Consider the following 21,342-nt stretch of genomic DNA (forward strand, 5'->3'; position numbering starts at 1 on the left):
GAAGTCGAAGCGTCCATTTTGCGCATGCGCAAAGCACGATTTTGCGCTTTGCACATGCACAGAACGCGCATCCCGCTTCTGCGCATGCACAGAATGCGCACATGGTGAAAATACTTCCGGGTTCGCGGACTTCGGAAGTCGAAACCTTCGGAAGTCGAGGCATTCGTAAGTCGAGGTACCACTGTATATAAAAAATAAGAAAACATTACACATTAAAGAACTTCCTGTACAGGCCTGCCTTCAGATGTCTTCTAAAGGTTGTAGAGTTACTTACATCCTTGGCCTCGGGGGTTGCATAACTACATACCCTCCAACATTTCTCCGATGGAAATAGGAACGTTCTAAGGACATTCCAGGATCAAATCAGAAAGCGGTATGGCTTCTGTAATTCCGGGACTGTCCCCGGAAAATAGGAACAGTTGGAAGTTTGCAGTAGCCAGACCCAAATTAGTGATTTAATCACTGCTTGGGGCCTGCACATAGGGTTGCCAGACTCAATAGAGGACAGGGCTTCTGTGCCTTTAATTGCCCTGCTCTCTTTTGAGTTCTGGAAACCTTAAAGAGAAACCAGCAGACCCTTTGCTAAACTCTATTGAGTCTGGCAACCCTACTTGCACAAGACATTCTGCTGCCCAGGATGAAGATGGTGTCCCCTCCACAGAGCGGCTGCACAGGCAACCGAATCTTGCAGCAACCCTGGTGATGGTATAGACTAGAGCCCTCTGCCGCACCTGAGAGTTGCAGCCCAGCTTAGGGAGTTCAGGGGCAACCCTGGATGTTGGACCATATCAGGTGAGCAAGAGGCATTGTCAGAGTTCAAGGACACATTCCAGCCAAAGAAGGTGTGAAGCAGGGCTGGTGAGGGTGGCCTGGGAAAGGGCCTTCTCTGTGGCAGCCCCTCAGTTGTGAAACTCCGATGCCACCTTCATTATACAGCTTCTGGCAAAGTCTGAAGAGACACCTCTTTGCCCTACGCTTTCAACGCTTGAGGTGTGTATTTTTTGGACTCACCTTATGTTTTAAATATTTTGTGGCACGGTTGTGCTTCAATGTCATAACCTGCCCTGGGACCCAATAATAAATAATGAATAATTCCGCTCAGAACAAATCAGAAGCATGACGTCTCGCGCAGGGAAGCCTGCGATTCGGATGCAAGGATCCCGAACGGTGCTTCCCGGGGAGCACAAACCGTCTCCAAGTTCCCCACGTAAGCACAGTCGTGCTGCATATCAAGTGACAGGCAGCCCGTGAAGAAGGCAAGCCGTTTTCTTCCAAAAGATAAAATCTAAAAGCGAAGATTTAAAGCCCGCAACATTGCACAGCGGAGTTTAGCTAGCTGCCAAGCAAGACTTCCTCGCAGGCTGGAGACCTTCCTCGTCGGCTGCCTGGTTAAGAGTTAAAATTCCTCAGATAATTCTAATTTAAACAATCTGTAGCCATCAGCACTAAGGAGGTGCCCGCCAGCTGGTGATGGTTAAGTGGTTCCTTTTTTTTCTTCTTCTTCTTCAGAAACCTGAACCTATTAGCAAAGGGTCAAGACATTTTGTTATACTCCGTAGCAAGTTTCAACGATGGTTGAAACCCTCTCGTAGAATGCAAGAGACTACCAGGGATGGGGGAAGAGAGAGAGAGAGAGAGATTTCATTTCAAGAGAAGGTTGGGAAAGGAACTCCCACAGATCTATATTTCCAACTTTGAACAGTGCAACTGGAAGGTCCTGCAAACTCGGGGTAAGGGGGGCAGGAAGGAACCTCCACACATTTTCAACTCACGGATGCTTACCTTCCTCGCAGTTCCTTCCCGTGAAGCCAGGACAGCACCTCCATTCCAGGGCAGTCAGTGTTCTATAGGAGATCTTGTACATGGGTCTGATGAGAGTCCTGTAACTAACACAAGCAAGAGGTCACGCAGACTGCTCTGCCCCAAACCTGCCAACCTTGCAAACATCAAAAGCTGCACGTTTGCAAGGAAGCTCAGGTATGCTTCAATGCAAGGTTGACACAGCACAAAACGCTAAGTGCTCGCCCACACTTCCCACTGGTCCTAGGCCTAGGAAGCATGGGTCCATGCAGTCCTGCTCCTTTCCCAGGGAAAATCCGCTCTTTAGCGCTAAATCAGAGCAGAAGCTTCCCAGGCTTTGGGGAGGAGGGCCAGGCTTTAATACTTTAATACTCTTAATTTACCCTGAACATTTAGGGGACTAGTCTAGTCCACTGACTGCACACCACTGCTGTTTATTCTGACAGGCTGTGTGCTAAAAAACAGCTTCCCCCCAAGGGGAAAGGGGACGTTTGGGACAAGAGGAAGTATGGATGAACTCTAACAAGGGTACGGACTCCCAGGTACCGTAAGCAAGTACAGCTGCAGCCTCACCGCAGTTTCATGGGAACATAAGACCCTCCTACTGTACAAGGCCAAGCTTTCTGCATCTTCTATGTGACAGCCCTTTAGATCAGGGGTCAGCAACCTGAGGCCCATGGGTTGGAAGTGCTCGCAGAGGTTGTTTGACCGGCCCACGAGCAGCCCCCCAAACTGAGCTGCCTGCTCGTGTGCTGCACTAAACTGGCACAGCGCAGGGACTCGCTTCCGCGGTGCTGGAAATCGCGTCTGTGCATGCATAGACGCCAAAATTCAGACACCATAAATCACGGGTGCGCACACGCAGGTGCCGAAAAACGCGGGTGTACACACAGTCTGGCCCACGGAGGGATCTCTGCTGGACCGATCTGGCCCAGGCAAGATAAACCTTGCTGACCCCTGCTTTAGATATTTGAAGATGGCTATCCTATTGCCTCTCAGTCTTCTCTCTTCCAAGCTAAACCTGCCTAATTCCCTTAACTGTCAACACACAGAAAATGGACTTGAAAGCACCCTCGATGAGCCTGTCAACTTTCTGCTGGCACAATCGAGAAAGGAGACTTGCAAGTTTGATCCCAGTCTACAAGGCAATTGTGTGCTCAAACAGCTTCTTTGCAAAACTGATGTGCATTGCAGGGCAAATGCTTTAAACACACAGGAGGAATACATTTCCTGCGTAGTCCATTTGGGTCCCAGGGTGCTCTTTTTCCTCAGCTTGCTATAAGCCATATCTCTACCCCTCCCCACCCCCCAAAATATTGTCCTGACCAGCTTCCCATCTTGAATGTGTACTTGTTTCTGAAGAATTAGCCTTTGGTGCCAAATGTGGAATCTGATGTTCTGCATTCGGAATTGTTGCATGCTTGAAATCCCCTTAAAACAAACAAACAACTCCCCCCCCCCAAAAGGTGACGTTCAAACATTCCAGCCGTGACTATTTACCAGTGACAGTTTCGATTTTTTGGTCCCTGGTGATTCCTTGCCCTTATCTTTGCCTTGTTAAAATGCCTTGTTAAAATCATGGTGAGTTGCTAGATGCTAACCCAGAGTCTGTACATCAGGAGTGGCAACCCCCCTTTTTTTGCCTTAGAATGCAACCTGTGACGGGGGTGGGTGGGGGGTGGATAGGCCAGCGCCACATGCCAGTGGGTGTGGCCAAAGTCAGCAGTGGGTGGAGCCTGGACTGGTGGTGGGCAGGGTCATTGATACGAATTCACACACACACACACACACACACACACACACACACACACACACACGTGCCATTGGAAAGTCAAATCCACTAATGGAGACCCAGATTAATGATGTCTGGGACATAGCTCCCTCTGGTTGTCTTAAACATAGAAGGAGGGCTATCAGGTTTCCATGCTTCTCCTCCATAAATAAGGAGCTGCATACTCTAGATGTTCCTTGTTTGTAAAAACTTCATCTTCTCCAGTGGCAGCTTTGGAACTCCCTGCCTATTGATACCAAGGCTGGGAGCTTCACTGTACCCTTTTCAGCACCCGCTAAAATCTTTTTTTTTTCTCTTTAGGCAAGCCTGCCCAGATGTTCAGTACGTTGATTGTTATTTTAACTTTTAGAAAGTCTGAAATTATTATTGATTTTTCATATTGTTTTATCTTTTGGTAAACCGCTTTGAGGCTTTTTCGCCTGTTTCTTACACTCAAGCAGTATATAAATTTAATGAGACAGATAAACAAGACAAAGAAAGAAACATCTCCTGGTTTCCCAACCCCCCTTTGTAGAGAGGGCATATGTGGGTCCACTGAAAGGGGGGCAATGCAGAAGGCACAGGATCCCTGCAATATGACGGACCTTCACATGCACGAGAGCAGAGTGCTCACCAGGCCCATGGGTGGGGGAAACCAGGCACCCTTGCCTTGGAGGGCTAGGGTTGTTGGGGGGCCCCACCAGGGACCAGCTGCTATTTTGTTTGAGCTTCTAACTTTTATTCTAACAAGACCTCAGACATCCCCATATGAGATAGCTGCATATTCATTCCTGCATTGCAGGGGGCTGGACTAGAATGAACCTCAGGGTCCCTCCCAGCTCTACAATTCTACGATTCCAAGACGCCCAGGCATCAGACAAACTTGGTGTTCGCAATATTACATTGGTGAATACTTTCCTTCCTTTGGTACTCTGCTTTGCTAGGTTCAAGCTTGAAACTGAAATAACTTTGTGCGGTTCCATTTGGTGTTTATAATGTTTGATGAATTTTTTTAAAAAAATGTTAAATACACACACACACACACACACACACACACGTGCGTATTTATACATAACGTTCTATATATGCTAATGCACATTCCAACACAAAGACAACCACACATTCATACAAATACGCTTGTGTATTGGGCCTGATCCGGCAGCAAAGATCTTCTTTTGCTGCATGCCTCTGAAGACTGAATACAGGACAGAATATCGGTTGCTGGCAATCGCAAGCAACAAGAGGTACTGTTGCGTTCAGGATCTGTTTGCAGATCCTGCAAAGGTATCTGGTTAGTCTCTATGAGAACTGGAAAATTGAGTTTTTAGCTGTGATTCCTGCACTGCAAAGGCTTCTTCTAGAATCTAGATGACCCTTTGGGTCTCTTCCAATTCTATGATTCTGCTTTTTAACATGTTGGGAGGGCAGACAGAAAAGAACACTGCCCCCCCCCCGCAGAAAAAGAAGAAATCATAATCTGACCCAAGCTTGCACATACTATCCCCAACTATCACCTTGGCACACCTTGGTAAAAGCTGGAAGCTGATCCTGACACTAGTTTGCCCTCTTAAAGCCATGTAAGCCAGTCATCCCCGCATTGTGTGGCCAGTGAAATTCACAGAGTTAATTATCTGTTGCCTGAAAAAGCACTTCCTTCTGTCAGTCCAGTAAACCGATTGCCAAACAGCTCCACTGGGTGAAACAGAGTTTATCCTTTATCCTTCCCTTTAAGTCGTCTTCTGTTTCACGACAAAAAAAAAGCCCCGAATGTTTCATCCTCCCTTTATCGGAAAGATGGATCAATTCCCTTACAAAAATAAATAAATCATAGAATCATGAGGGTTTGAAGTGGCCTCAAAAGTCATCTAGCCTAAGACCTCCCACTCCCGATACAGCCTGTTCAAGATCGTACACTGTCCTTAAAAGCTCTTCCAAATGCCCAACTGAAATGCCCTTCCTTGCAATTTGGACTCTGGAGCAACAAAAAGCAAATTTGCTCCATCGTCTATGCAGATGAGACCCAGCTCTACCTTTCTTTTAAATCAGAACCAGTGAAGACGGTGAGTGCCTGGAGGCGGTTGGAGGATGGATGGTGGCTAACGGATTGAGGTTGAATCCTGACAAGACAGAAGTGCTGTTTTGGGGGGACAGGAGGCAGGCAGGTGTGGAGGACTCCCTGGTCCTGAATGGGATAACTGTGCCCCTGAAGGACCAGGTGCGCAGCCTGGGAGTCATTTTGGACTCACAGCTGTCCATGGAGGCGCAGGTCAATTCTGTGTCCAGGGCAGCTGTATACCAGCTCCATCTGGTACGCAGGCTGAGACCCTACCTGCCTGCAGACTGTCTTGCCACAGTGGTGCATGCTCTGGTTATCTCCCGCTTGGACTACTGCAATGCGCTCTACGTGGGGCTACCTTTGAAAGTGACCCGGAAACTGCAATTAATCCAGAATGCGGCAGCTAGACTAGTGACTGGGAGTGGCCGCCGGGACCACATAACACCGGTCCTGAGAGATCTACACTGGCTCCCAGTACGTTTCCGAGCACAATTCAAAGTGTTGGTACTGACCTTTAAAGCCCTAAACGGCCTCGGTCCTGTATACCTGAAGGAGTGTCTCCACCCCCCACCATTCAGCCTGGACACTGAGATCTAGCACCGAGGGCCATCTGGCGGTTCCCTCGTTGCGAGAAGCCAAGGTGCAGGGAACCAGACAGAGGGCCTTCTCAGTAGTGGCACCCGCCCTGTGGAACGCCCTCCCAGCAGATGTCAAGGCAATAAGTAACTATTTTACTTTAAGAAGACAACTGAAGGTGGCCCTGTTTAGGGAAGTTTTTAATGTTTGATGCTGTACTGTTTTTAATATTCAGTTGGGAGCCGCCCAGAGTGGCTGGGGAAACCCAGCCAGATGGGTGGGGTATAAATAAGTTATTGTTATTGTTATAGTTATAGTTATTGTTATTGTTATTATTTGACAGCCCTTCAAGATATTTAAAGATGGCCATTGTGTGGCCTCTTGATCATTTCCCCTGCTTGGCTCATTGTGTTTGCCTTGTCTGTACCTTTCTCTTTTTAACTCTGCGCTATTCTATTCTTTCCTTGCCTGCTGCCTCCAGATGTTTTGGATGCCTACTCCCACCATCTCTGAATCTCAGTCTTTAGCTGCGCCCCCTGCATTGCAGGGCATTAAGACTAGATGACCCCTGAGGTCCTTTCCAACTCTACAGTTTTGTGATTCTATGATGCGGCATGTACATTCAACATGCCGTATCGGACCTGCTTTCTTATCCATTTCCACAGCGCACAGGTAAACTGCGGCATTCATTCCCACAGGATGGGCGAGGACCCAACTTGATTGGCTTTAAAAGATCAGACAAATCTGTGCCTGTCAATGGGTACTGTCAGAGCTGGAGTCAGACACGGGTCAGAATGAAAGACGTGGGGCTCCATTGTTAGTGCAGTTAACTCTGTATTCTGTATCATAAACGGAGAGAGCGCTGTTGCTTGTGGGCTTCCACTGGGAGAATGGCCTTTGGCCTGAACTAGCAGGGCTTTTTATACACTCTTAACTTCTTCACTCCCTTTAGAACAGGCATCCCCAAACTCCGGCCCTCCAGATGTTTTGGACTACAATTCCCATAATCCCTGACCACTGGTTCTCTTAGCTAGGGATCATGGGAGTTGTAGGCCAAAACATCTGGAGGGCCGCAGTTTGGGGATGCCTGCTTTAGAACCACATTATTATTATTATTATTATTATTATTATTATTATTATTGGTACAATTAATTTATTAATCGCCTTCCAAACCACCATCTCAAGGCAATTTGCGTATAAGATTATCAAAAATAGTGGGGGGAGACAACCAATACATTGAAAACAAAGACTAAAACCTTAACAAGTGGACACTTGTGGTAAAGACACATTTAAGTGGTCCATGTTTTGGGAAAGACCGTCAAAACAACAAAGTCTCCAACTGCTTCCGGAAAGTGCAGCTAGGGGGTGACTATCATATCTCGACAGGGATGCGATTCCACAGGACAGGGGCAGCCACCCTGAAGGCCCTGCTCTGAGCTCCTGCAGAGGAGGAAATCTCCCACAGACTGCCGTGATCTGGTGGGTGTACAAGGCAGTCTCTCAACTATGTGGGTCCTTCTTTGTGACTGCGAGCAGCCTGCCTCTACAACCCTGCAAAGAAAACCCAGCCTTCTAACCAAGCCAGGAGACGTTATCAGATGGCGGTTACCTCACTAAGTTGGCGCAAGGTCCCGGCCACCGGCAGCTTTGATAAACCCTCTGGATCACAGTCTCCGAGCCATTCTGCACCTGGCAGGAAACAGTCCGGGTGACCGTGTGTTGACACCAGTGCCTGCGGAGAGGAACAGAAGGCAAACTCGATGTCATTAAGGCCGAATCACTGACTGCTGCAAATCAAGAAGGTGGGACAACTAGCACAGGACAGAGGGGGACTAGATATTATTTAAAATTCCAGTACTGGCTGGTCCACTATGGCTGCTGGGACAGAACCCTCCCAAGGAGTCCAGCGCAGAGGTCATAGCTAAGCCACAGCCACCCCTGCATTGCCAGAATGCATGGCTCCTGAAATAGTCTGGGCCCCTTTAAGAGCAGAGGCTCCGCCCATTAGGGAGGAGCTAGCTGCTCAAAGGAAGCTGGAGGTCCAATTTAAGGCTCTGCCTAAGTTTGCTGGTTGTTAGAACCACATTCAAGCCTGCCTCCACTGCGAGTGCAGGCTCCCCTTGGGGCTGTCCAAGGTGCTACCTTACCATGCTTTTCACTGCAAGAAGTGAAGTTACGGGGAACCAAGCATATTACCTCCTCTCTCTCTCTCTCTCTCCAATGTTTTTTATTAGTTTCATTAGATATTACAAGTATTCCATTCATCTTCAAAACAACACAAGGTACACAAAATACAAAAAAAAATTCACGAAGAAACACCCATAGTTTATGAAAATGTTCAACACTATATGTCTCCAGGATCTTACATCATGGTTAGATAGTCTTCTACCTTTTTAAAGGTGACTTCCATCTACCTCACTGCGGGTCTCCCCCCCTTTTTCCAAGCAAAGGTCCTTCTCAGTAGTGGCACCCGCCCTGTGGAATGCCCTCCCATCAAGGAGATAAATTATACAACCTTCCGTAGACATCTGAAGGCAGCCCTGTATCAGGAAGTTTTTAATGTGTGATGTTTTATTGTGTTCTGTTAGAAGCCACCCAGAGTGGCTGGGGCAACCCAGTCAGATGGGTCGGGTACAAATAATAAAATTGTTGTTGTTGTTGTTGTTGTTGTTGTTGTTGTTGTTGTTGTTGTTGTTAAAGGTGTCACATGTTCTCAGCCTGAAGCCCCCCTCAGCAATCTGTCTGCCACATTCTGCACCAGCTGGAGCTTCCGAACCAGGTCGAAGGGCAGCCCCACAAAGACTGCATTTGGGAAACAGGTTTGTTTCAGCTCTCCCTGGAGATAGGATGAGCATCCAAATAAATATAATGTTGGCCAGCCCTGCTTCAGATGCTAGAGAATGCACAGAGCTACTAGGAGGAAACCACAGAACCGACGTCTAGCACTACAGTACCTCTACTGAGAGGGTAGCTATCGTTTTTTATGCCAATGAACCTGGAGGAAAGGAAACAAGGTGGAATGTCATCTAAGCAGAATTAAACTCCAGGAAAAGATTTACCGCTGGAGGGGACGGCACTCAAGCATTGTTTACATTGCCCAATGCACTTCAAAGCCTGCATCCCAGGATAAAGGATTTCCTAGCAATAAAGCAAGCCACCTAATTAAAAAGCTCTTCTCAGTCTGTCCGATGCACCCTCTAATCTTTATGGGAGTGACATGGCTTTGACCAGACAGAGCTGTAATTTTAAGACTAAGAGAGGGGCTATTTAAAAAACAACAACAACCAACTTCAAGTGAATAATGGAGTCTGCCGAATTCTCACAAAGCACACGGAAGAAGCGTCCTTTATGTTAGATTTTTGTGTGCCACAGATGTTCCTGTGTGATTCTGAGAGTCCTATCTAGGCACACTTGCAAACCTGGAGGCTTCCGGTCAGACCTGAAGTTCAGGCAAACCTAATCAATGTCCAGAATTCCAAGGAGCCATGGATATGGAAGTTCCCATGACTCTCAGGGTCTGTGTATGATACCATGGTTCCCTACGGTACCTACCTATGGCCTGATTGTTGCATCCTGGTAAGTAAGAGGGAAAGAGCGGGATTTCACAATAGAGTCTCAACGTGCAGCCAATCCAATATTGGACCTGTACTGTTTTTCAGTATCTGGAGTGTGCTTGGCATACCTTCTTGGGGTTCTTTAAACCAGACAGCCTTATGGATAGAAAACCCCTTCACAGAGAGAACTTGTCCTTTGCATAGTAGGACATACGACTCACAGTCGTACTATCAGGAGTTGTGTAGACCTAATGCATTATAGCAAGGGACCCAGGTGGCTCTGTGGGTTAAACCGCAGAGTCTAGGGCTTGCTGATCAGAAGGTCGGTGGTTCGAATCCCTGCAACGGGGTGAGCTCCCGTTGCTCAGTCCCAGCTCCTGCCCACCTAGCAGTTCGAAAGCACATCAAAGTACAAGTAGATAAATAGGGACCGCTCCAGCGGGAAGGTAAACGGCGTTTCCGTGCGCTGCTCTGGTTTGCCAGAAGCAGCTTTGTCATGCTGGTCACATGACCCGGAAGCTGTCTGCGGACAAACGCTGGCTCCCTCGGCCTATAGAGCGAGATGAGCGCCGCAACCCCAGAGTCGGACACGACTGGACCTGATGGTCAGGGGCCCCTTTACCTTTACCTTTTAATGCATTATAAGCAAGTATTCTTCATGCACTCGTAATTCTGGCATGCACGAAAAATAAAAAATAAACCCGGGGAGACAATGTCACTGGGTAGAGAAAATGAGACTGTTTAATTCAGCTAAGAGCTACTCAAATCTTTGTTGCGTCACCTCACCTCCAAAAGGATATTGCAGTGTTTCTCAACCTTTTTTGGGCCACGGCACACTTGTTCCGTCAAAAAAATCACGCGGCACACCACCATTAAAAGACGGGGCAAATCCTGGGGGTTGGGAATGGGTGGGGGACTGAGGAATAGGGAGGATGAGGTTGGTGTACTTGCTGAGAGAGCCCTCGAGCACCGCCTCCATCGTCCTGCCTGCCGCCAGCCCCCCGCTCCCTCCTGGGCTGGCCACGGCTGAGCTGGAGCTGCTGCTGCCGCCACCGCCGCCGCCTCCCTCCGGCCTCCCCGCTGGTGTAGCCGCCGCCGCTGCTCCTTGGCGGCCCGAGAGCCCTCCCCGGCTGGCGGAGGAGGACGGCGAGGAGCCCGCCGAGGTGGGGCGGCTGCTGCTGCGGCTGCTGCTGTTACTGCCGCCGCTGGACGGGGCTGCTGCTTCTCCAGAGTCCCCGCCGCCCTGCGCCGCTGCCTTCTCCATTGAGCACGCGGGGAGAGCGTGAGGAGGCGGGCTCGGCCATGAAGCGCTGCCTCGCTCAGGGAGCGAGCGCGAGGAGATGACGGAGGAACACTGACCCAGACTGACCCGGCCGGCTTCCTTTCCGGCGGGTCAGCGCTGCCTATTGGCGGCCGCAAATCGCCCTTCTCGTTGCCTCACGTTGCGGCACAGCAGCCACCGTCTCGCGGCACAGTAGTGTGCCGCGGAACAGTGGTTGAGAAACGCTGGGATATTGAAGAGTTCAAAAAGGTTGAGAAAAGAGCAGCCCAAATGATAAAGGGAATGGAGTGATCGTCCTGTGAGGAAAGGTTGCAGGTGTCTGCGACTTCTTAGTTTAGAGAAAAGTCGAGAAAGAGATGACATGGTAGAAGTTTATAAAATTATAGATGGCATGGGGAAAGTGGATAGAGAAAATGTTTCTCCCTCTCTCATAACACCAGGACTTGTGGACATCCAAAGAAGTTAGAACGATTCAGGACAGGTGGGGAATAAAGGGACTATGGAACTCCCTCCCACGTGAATGATTTTAAAAGCCAGATTAGACAGATTCATGGAGAAAGCCACTTCCGCGCCTGCTACGGAGGTGGGGTTGTGGGCTTCCCGACTGAACCATTGCGCAGGGGCTGCCAGCTCAGCCCCTGCGCGATGGAAGGTTCCCGCCTGCATCACACCCGGACCGACCAATCAGGTCGGTCGGGGGCGGGGCTTCAAGTTTAAAGCTCCCTGCAGGCGGGAACTCTGCCTCTTTTAGACAGATTCATGGAGAATAAGGCTACTGGCAGGTATTAACCATGACGGCTATGCGCTAACCTCCACAGTTGGAGGCAATAATGCTTCTGAATACCAGCAGCTGGAAACCACGGGAGGCCAGAGAGTGCTCTTTAGCTTGAATCCTGCTTGCACGTTTCCCGAAGGCACCTGTGAGAAGAGGATGGCGGATGATATGGACCACTAGCCTGACCTAGCAGGCTCTTTTTATGTTCTTATAGTGGACTTCGGGTCAAGATGATGCGGCTACACATCTGAATAATCCCGCTTACGGCCCATCTGAAAGATATCTGGTTGTAAGGGAAGGGAGAAGGGTTCAAGTTGTCAGTGGGAAGCTAGCTTTCTATATGCAAGGAATGTTTTTTTCTGGGGTGGGAGGAATGGTGCAGTTCACAATCACATGAGCTACACAGTCTGAAGTGGTACAGGCAAGATACTGGCTGACGTCTGTGAGTGGGGTGGGGTGGGGGAATTCTCCTTTCTTTTAAACCAATATCTTAAACAGCCCCACTGATGTGCAAAAGCGTTCCAATGGTAATGAAAAGACCTCCATCTTAGGTTTTAGAGATTATCGATGCCCCCCCCACCCCCGTCAACTCTATTACATACAGATGTACTGGTGCGAGAAAGTTAGGAACGCAGCTGGCCTGAGCCCAGGATAGCAACAGATACGCTGAGCAAAATGTAGCAGCTCAGATTTCAACTCCCCAAGTGCACAAGCCTGCTGTGTCTTTCAAAACTACGTCCATCAGCAACTGATTTAACAAAAGCTTTACAAAAAATGCCTTACAGGGTTCACTCTCTACTCAAGTGTTTATCTTTATGGACTGGGCTACTTCAGTATAGGTGGGAGGGCTGCCAGGGTTTTTTTTGGGGGGGGGTCCTCAGTACTGTGCCCCCCTGGGGGTACTCTGCTTCACCTGGACCACTGCAGGAGCAGGGGAAGGAATTCGGTTCGGTTCACATTTAAAGGCGAATCTGCCTAATTCACTTTTCCAGAAACAATTCACAAACCAAAGCACGGCCAAAATTCACCCCTTTTCCAAATTTTGCAGCGCAGTTCTTCGATCAAGCAGTGTGCACTGAAATGCTTACACTAGGGTAAAGCGTTATTACAATTGAATGCATTGCTATTGTTTTTATTGTTAAATCATGTACATAGTAAATCACTGGTAGAGAGCATTTGTGGGATAAGCAGACATGTGAGCCACTTCCTGCAAAAGGAAAAGTCTCATAGCAATTCAGAACAAGAGCGGAATACTGTTATAGGGATGGTGGGAGGTCGTCTGCATGATATCTTGTGTCCCTTCCATACCTGTGACCTTGTAACAGGGGATAGGATCTAGAAGAGTAAACTGGTGAACCGTTCAGACCGATTCCTTTGTTAAGTCCAGTACTAAAGTATTAGGGACACGGGTGGCGCTGTGGGTTAAACCACATAGCCTAGGGCTTGCCGATCAGAAGGTCGGCGGTTCAAATCCCCGCGACAGGGTGAGCTCCCATTGCTCGGTCCCTGCTCCTGCCAACCTAGCAGTTCGAAAGCACGTCAAAGTGCAAGTAGATAAATAGGTACCACTCCGGCAGGAATGTAAACGACATTTCCGTGCGCTGCTCTGGTTCACCAGAAGCGGCTTTGTCATGCTGGCCACATGACCTGGAAGCTGTACGCCGGCTCCCTCGGCCAATAATGCGAGATGAGCACCACAACCCCAGAGTCGGTCAGAACTGGACCTAACAGTCAGTGGTCCCTTTACCTTTTACTAAAGTATTAAAGTGAGGGGGGGGGACAGCATACACACAAGCTGGCAGCCACCAAAGAAAAGGCCTGTTTTCTTATTGCCACCCTCCAGACCTCCCGTCGAGGGGGCACACAGAGATTCTGGGCCTCAGATGCTGAGCACATTGGGTCCAGAATTGGTTCTGTAAATGGGACAATGAGAATAGGTCTGTTCCATCAAGCAGATGGAGAGATGGGGATGCAGGGCCACTCCATCCAAGCCAGTTAAAGATCCTTGAAATAAATGGAAAGATAAATAACATCAGGATCTGTGGCTCAAAGAAACACAGTTCTGTGACTCTGCACGGCTGGAATGGATCTCAGAGCTGTGGGCTGCCTGTAAAGCTTTTGTTATCAGCCCAAACAACTGCACCGAATTATCTCCTTGTTTTCCTAAGGAGGAAAGGTCTCTGTGTGATATTTAATGGAGATCAGCACCGAGGGCACAGAAAATAGTGGGAGTGTTTTGATAAGGAGAGGGTCTCTCTCTTCACCGCCCCCCCAACCACACCCAAGCTTCTCCATAGTGTTTCATTCCAGAGAGATCTCATTTCTCTTCAAGAAGGGAGAGGAATTTCAATAAAAACTCAAAGGTCATTGCTTCTGAGAGGGGAAAGGGGGCTGGCTGAATTCAACAAAGACGTTTTGAACTTTTGCTTTAAAAATGCAGGGGGGGGGGAGTGGGAATATGAAGCTAGTGGTGGGGACACAGATTGTGCAGCTGAACAGGCTTGCACTACACCTAGCTTAAAAACCTTGGTCCTTTAAATGCAGGAAAGTTAAGTACAGCAGTCTTTTCGCCCTTTCTTAACTTGTGGCAGTGGTTGGGTATGCAGATAGATATGAGGGTACGGATTGGTGTAAAAGATGACAGCTGTTGCTGCCAACTTGTGGAGAGGCCCTCGAGCAGTGATATTGCACTTGAACTCTCTTGCTGGATGAAAAATCTGTGCAAACCCCCCCCAGCAGTGGTTCTCAAAGTGAGTGGTACCGCCTCCTGGGAACCTTGGGATTACCTAGGGGGCGCTGGAGGTATAAATAACTATGAGACTTTGAAAAACTGGCAGTGCTTTTTTTTCTAAAGAAATGTCTAGGGGTACTCACATTTTCCTACTCATATTGAAATATTGCCCCTCGAAGAAGAAGAGGAGGAGGAGGAGGAGGAGGAGTTCAGATTTGATATCCCGCTTTATCACTACCCTAAGGAGTCTCAAAGCGGCTAACCATCTCCTTTCCCTTCCTCCCCCACAACAAACACTCTGTGAGGTGAGTGAGGCTGAGAGACTTCAGAGAAGTGTGACTAGCCCAAGGTCACCCAGCAGCTGCATGTGGAGGAGCAGGGATGCGAACCCGGTTCCCCAGATTATGAGTCTACCGCTCTTAACCACCACACCACACTGGCCAAACTAAGATTCACAAAACGTTTAGGGGTATGTGTGCCCCTACGTCCCCCCAGGAAAAAAAAACAACACTGAAAACTGGTATCACCGGATCACATTCATCAATTTTGTTGAATCAATTCAACCAAATAGTTTGAATCGGACTTTATATAAATGTGCAATTAATTGTTCCTGTTCTGAATTTTATGACTATCTTCCTTAATATGGGTGGTGCAAATTGTTTACCGGATAATGCTTTTCATAGGGTAGTGTAGAGGACATTGGAGATGGGTTTATGAACCAAGGGAGCAGTAGCCCAGAAAAATTTGGGGACCACTGCTTTAAATAAACAAACAAACAAACAAACCAGCTAAGCCAATGGCTATTGCTATCCTGCTAAAACATCCAAGAGAGCCTTTGATTCTTTTAAAATCCCTGGTCACAAGGCATGACTATGCTCCCCTTCACACTCACCGCAAGGTAACTGAAATATACTCGGAGTCAAGAGTGAATTTCATGCTCTTTATTCAGCTCATAGTCATCAAGGAGGAGAAGAGAAGACGAAAATGGCTCTTTTCCCCAAACCATCTGCTTATATACATTATTTACACAATGGGCCTTGCGTGATTGGCTACTTCAGGGCTACACCTGTGGGCCAATTATATTATGGATTGACTTCTGCCTGCAGCCTGATTGGCTGCTCCTACAGGCCAATCAGGTAGCAGATTCACTTCTGCCAGCCGCCTGATTGGCTGCTCCAGCAGGCCAATCAGGTTGCGGATTCACTTCCACCTGGAGTTGGATTGGGTAGCTCCCGCTGATTCTGAATCCTATTGTTCTAGGATGCTCAGTACATAACAGTAACAAAGAGGAACAAGGCTGAATGGGAAAGCGTCCCACACACCAGCACAACACACTGAAACGCAATTAGGCCCCTTTGCCAACTGCGCTCCATTAGAATTGGTGCAATCCAAATTCTTAAGATCTGCTTTACAAGTACCTAAATACGTCTCTAATGCCACCATACGCCTCGAAACTGGATTCATAAGAATCGAGGCCAGAGTGTGGCTTGCCACTCTTAATTACTGGCTGAGACTAGCCTTCCTTCCGAGCGGACTTGCTTCTTTGACCATTAAAGACAATTTCCAAACAACGTGGAAAGGAGCAGTGGAAAATATAACAACAACTTTAGGATTTAATCCACAGATCTTACTTGCTGTGGGGTATGAAGAAGCAAAAAACAACATCAAACAGCGAGTGGTTGATACTGAACGACAGGTAGACCTAGCCAGGTCCCCAAAATTCCTAATTAGTGAAACTAGAAGATACTTGGCTTCCCAAATGCCATACATAGCTAATCTCGAAATACCAAAATAGCGAAGGGCTTTTCCCTTGGCCCGCTGTCAGGCTCTCCCTTCAGTAATTCAAGAAGGCCGCTATCGGAAGATACTATACGAGGAGCGGAAATGCCCATGTGGCTCTGGGCAGCAGGAAACAATGGAACACACCCTTCTTCATTGCAAGTATTATATAGACGTTCGAGCCAGGTTTATCCAGCCCATCTTATATAAATTCCCAGGGCGTTCAGAACAACACATCTCCCTATTACTACAGGACGAAAGCCCAGAAGTCACATATTCAGTCGCCAGATTCTACGCTGCCATCGAAGGATGGTCTATGTTACAAATCAGTCCTAAAATGAAGACCCATTGTTAGATCTGTATTATTGAAGCCCCGTCCCATATAGCTGTTTTAACGAGTCTTTTTTAATCTCTCTTATTAGTTATTATTCACCCATTACTGTATTTATGCTTAATTAAGTATTTTATGTATATGTTTTAATCTACGGTTGGTTTTTGCTCCCATTTATTTAATAATAGGGACCCAGGTGGCGCTGTGGCTAAACCACTGAGCCTAGGGCTTGCTGATCAGAAGGTCGGCGGTTCGAATCCCTGTGACGGGGTGAGCTCCCTGGTCCCAGCTCCTGCCAACCTAGCAGTTCGAAAGCACGTCAAAGTGCAAGTAGATAAATAGGAACCGCTACAGCGGGAAGGTAAACGGCGTTTCCATGTGCTGCTCTGGTTTGCCAGAAGCGGCTTTGTCATGCTGGCCACATGACCTGGAAGCTATACGCCGGCTCCCTCGGCCAATAATGCGAGATGAGCGCGCAACCCCAGAGTCGGTCACGACTGGACCTAATGGTCAGGGGTCCCTTTACCTTTACCATTATTTAATAATGATTTGCTTAGATTCATATTGTTATGCTGTTTCTTTAAATGCTCTGCTTATGCTGGTCTGTGACCGAATAAAGTAAATTAATTCATTCACAGATACAGACAGGCATCGTAGGAAGAGCCCTTGCCAAAGTGAGGAGGGAGGGGTGGCAGGCCCCGCAATTGTTTCTCGCAATATCCAAGACACACCAGGGAACGCAGCGCTTGTGCTAAAAGCAAGTGTTTTATTTCAGACATCAGGTGCTAGTGAAGGTGTGCATGAGTGTATGGGAGAAGTTACAGCCTCTTGAAAAGACCCTAGAGCTGGAGAAAGGTAATAATAATAATAAAGAAAAGATCCTAGAGCTGGAAAAAGGGGCAGAAAGGGGCAATCAAAAATATCAGGTGGGCAGGGGGAGTGGATACCTGTTTTAGTTTAGGGAGAAAAACCAGCCAAATTTGTTTGCCCCCCTCCCCCCCCAAAATCAGGCATTGTGGGGAAGGGGGATAATTTCGTCCTACCTTTCATAACACTAGGCCAGGCATAGCCAGGGTGGATGCCCCCTGATGTTGCTGAATTGGAGGCAGCAAAGCTTCTGAATACCAGTTGCTGGAAACCTCAGGAGATTGAATGGTGCTTATGGGTTTCATCCAGGCATTTGGCTGGGCAATGTGAGAACAGGATGCTGGACTGGGTGGGCCATTGGCCTGATCCAGCAGGCTCTTCTTATGTTCTTATGGATTCTGTCAGGGGATTGTTGCGGCTACTCTCGAGTAAAGATGCTCCAGTCCGCGCTGTCTTTAAGAGTTTTATTGTGCATACTATTTACAGTGCAGAGATAGCAGAAAACACGACCACCTACCGTAGTCACTTTCAGAGTCCGGCAATGGCTTCTGCCTGCTTCGGGGCGAGCATAAAAGCCTGAGCACCCCGAAATGCCGCCCCTTCGCCCTACTTGTGGGCGCACACCTCAATTCGGGCGCCGGAAGGAGAGGTCTCCCCTCTTGCTGGCTGGGGCGGCGCCTGGGCTCCGGTGTCTCGCTGAGCCCCTCATCCGCTGTCCCCCTACCAGAGCGGTGCCAAGGCTCTGACGCATCTCTGAGCCCTTCCTGCCCGCTCTGCTCCCCATAGCATTGCCAGGGCTCAGACGCCTCACTGAGCCCTCCCTCCATTCCGCTCCATTCCTCATTCCCTCCTCCTGACTCGCTGCTCGTGCTATCGCTGGGCGAAGTGCTGGTCAGGATGATGGGGGGGGAGGCTCCCTGTTGGGAGTCCCCCTGACATATTCCAACTCCCATCATGCTTGAACGCTGGTCGTGTTGGCAGAGGCAGGCTGGAGCTGGGAGACCAATAACATCTGGGGGGTTACAATATTGCCTATCTGTCTCCAATAACTTGGGATCATGCACTTAAACCCAGTAGAAGTAGATTTAAGAGGCAAGGAAAAAGCTTGTTTTAGTATCCAGGCTAGATGTAGTGTAGTGGTTAGAGTGTCCAACTCAGAGCAGGGAGACCCAGTTTGAAATCCTTGCTCAGTCATGAAACACACCCTGCGACGTTGGAGCCAGCCACAATATATCAGATTGAAGTACCTCACAGGGTTGTTGCAAGCCTTGTATTACCAGGCGGTCTCCCATCAAAGTACCAACCAAGCCTGACTCTGCTTAGCTTCCGAGATCAGACAAGAGCGGGAGCGTTCAGAATAGTATGGCTGTAGACAGCTGTGGCAAGCATGAAATAGGGCCGGAGAGGAAAGCCATTCAGAAACAATTCTGACTCCAGTCCAACACCGGAGAAAGACTGTCACTATCGTGGCTAATAGTAGCCATTGGACAGCCTTGCCCTTCATAAAGTTGCCCAATCCTCTTTCAAAGCCATCCAAATTGGTGGCCACCGGCCGCTTCCTGCGGGAGGGAGTTCCATAGCTTAAATATACGCTGCGTGAAGAAGTACTTTCTTTTATCTGTCCTGAATCTTCCAACATTCAGCTTCATGAGATGTCCACATGTTCTTGGTATTATGAGAAATAAATAATAATAATAATAATTTATTATTTATACCCGCCCATCTGGCTGGGTTTCCCCAGCCACTCTGGGTGGCTTCCAACCGAATATTAAAAACAGTACAACATCAAATATTAAAAACTTCCCTAAACAGGGTCGCCTTCAGTTGTCTTCTAAAAGTAAAATACAGTGGTACTTCGGTTTATGAATACAATTGGTTTCGGAAGTCTGTTCATAAACTTAAGCGTTCATAAACTGAAGCGAACTTTCCCATTGAAAGTAATGGAAAGTGGATTAATCCGTTCCAGACGGGTCCGCAGAGTACTCAACCTGAAGCGTACTTAACCCGAAGCATGGGTGTAATTGGTTCCGGAAGTCTGTTCATAAACTGAAGCGTTCATAAACTGAAGCGAACTTTCCCATTGAAAGTAATAGAAAGTGAATTAATCCGTTCCAGATGGGTCCGCAGCGTTCGTAAACCGAAAATTCGTAAACCGAGGTGTTCATAAACCGAGGTTCCACTGTAGTTGCTTATTTCCCTGACATCTGCTGGGAGGGTGTTCCACAGGGCAGGTGCCACTACCGAGAAGGCCCTCTGTCTGGTTCCCTGTAACCTCACTTCTCGCAATGAGGGAACCGCCAGAAGGCCCTCGGTGCTGGATCTCAGTGTCCGGGCTGAATGAAAAGAAAGAGAAACTTTTCTCTGCCCACTTCCTCTATGCCATGCACAATTGTATAAGCTTCTATCATATCACTTCTTACTCACTAAGCTAAAAAAGCCCCCATATCTGCAACTTTTCATCCAGGGGGAGTGGCTCCGTCCCCTTGACAATTTTGGTTGCCCTTTTTCAACACTTTTTCCATTTCTTCAATACCCTTTTTGAGGCGAGTTCACTGTTGGGAAGGTGGGACGGAAATCAAGCAAGCAGATAATTCTGGCTTCCAAAGAGGATTTGATGTGTTCGTGGGAGAGGACAGATCTATCAAGCAGCACCAGTAGTGAAATGAAACCTCCATGGTCTGAGGCACTGTACCTCTGAATACCGTTTGCTGCATACCAACAGCAGGGGAGCACCAAAATCATTCCCCAGGTTTCTTGTGGAGGGAAACCTCTTTCCCATTCCTTGCAATCCTGACAAAAAATCAGGGTCTCCTGGCAGCTGTTTATGGTTGCAAAGGAAAAAAGAGGAGATACGGCACTTTCTGAAGGACACTGTGATTTTACCGGTAATGGACTGCAAAACATAAGAGATGCTTGGATCAAATACGATGAGACTTTTTGTTAAAGTGCTATTTTATATTCCTGGTTCTATATTTGGTGAAGACCCTGCCATCTGGCTGAGGATGGCCTCTGGTACCTGCTTAGCTTGGAGTAAGCACCACCAAACTCTAACTAAGCAGGGACTTGTAAGCAGGAATGTATAGGATTCCACAGTCATTTCTGTTTTTCAGGACATTTTATACAGAACCAGGAAACAGCATTCCTTCACAGTGCCCATGAGTTCCCAACTCCTGAAGCTGGACGGATTCAGAAGCCAAGTTCGCTTGTATGCTGCCCTTCCGATAATTTGCTTTTTGGCTCAGCCTGAGCAACTGATCCATTTAACTTGGCTCACAGTCCGGTTGAAAGTGTGTTTCCATGCAGCTCTTTTTAATAAAATAAAATTTAAAAAAATGAATCCCAGGGTGTTGCAGGGAAGGTGCTGTATTTCTTCAAACAATTGCTCCCCTCGTTTTTTTCTTCTTGGCCTAGCTTGCTCAAATGCTGTCCAGCCCACATTTCTGCACTATGTAATGAATCCATTTTTTAAAGAAAAAGAAAGAAAGAGGTTTGCTCGGAGCTTACGGGCAATCAAGAGCAGCTTATCTCTGTAAATGTGAAGTGAGAGGCACTGGCTTGTGTAAAAGCAAGTTCCCATCCTGTATTTCTTCATGCTGCTGAGTTATGAGGTGATTTGGTTCACAAGTTCATGGCATCTCTGAGGTTAAGCGCTTGGGTTAAAACCGCATCTGCCTATTCCGCTCTGCTTCTCCCATCTACTGGGTCCCGCTCAGGACAAACTTCTTAAAACAAAAAACTCCCAGTTAACAGAATAAAAGGCCTACACCAGGGGCACCATCAGGGGGAGGAGCTAAGGACCCCCCCAAAACAAAATTTAAGG

General features: G+C 48.0%; 1 protein-coding gene across 1 annotated transcript in view; it reads right to left on the reverse strand.

Annotated features, from left to right (window-relative positions):
* COL26A1 (collagen type XXVI alpha 1 chain) overlaps positions 1-21,342 on the reverse strand; it is a 103,989-nt gene that overhangs the window by 72,382 nt on the left and 10,265 nt on the right. Inside the window, exons 3-4 of the mRNA XM_060268578.1 lie at positions 7,813-7,935; positions 1,783-1,880 (exon numbers count right to left, since the gene is read on the reverse strand). Of these exons, the coding sequence (XP_060124561.1) occupies positions 1,783-1,880; positions 7,813-7,935 (221 nt within the window). The remainder of the gene's footprint in view (positions 1-1,782; positions 1,881-7,812; positions 7,936-21,342) is intronic.

This window comes from Zootoca vivipara, chromosome 15, assembly GCF_963506605.1.
Source record: "Zootoca vivipara chromosome 15, rZooViv1.1, whole genome shotgun sequence".
In the NCBI taxonomy this organism is placed as follows: domain Eukaryota; kingdom Metazoa; phylum Chordata; class Lepidosauria; order Squamata; family Lacertidae; genus Zootoca; species Zootoca vivipara.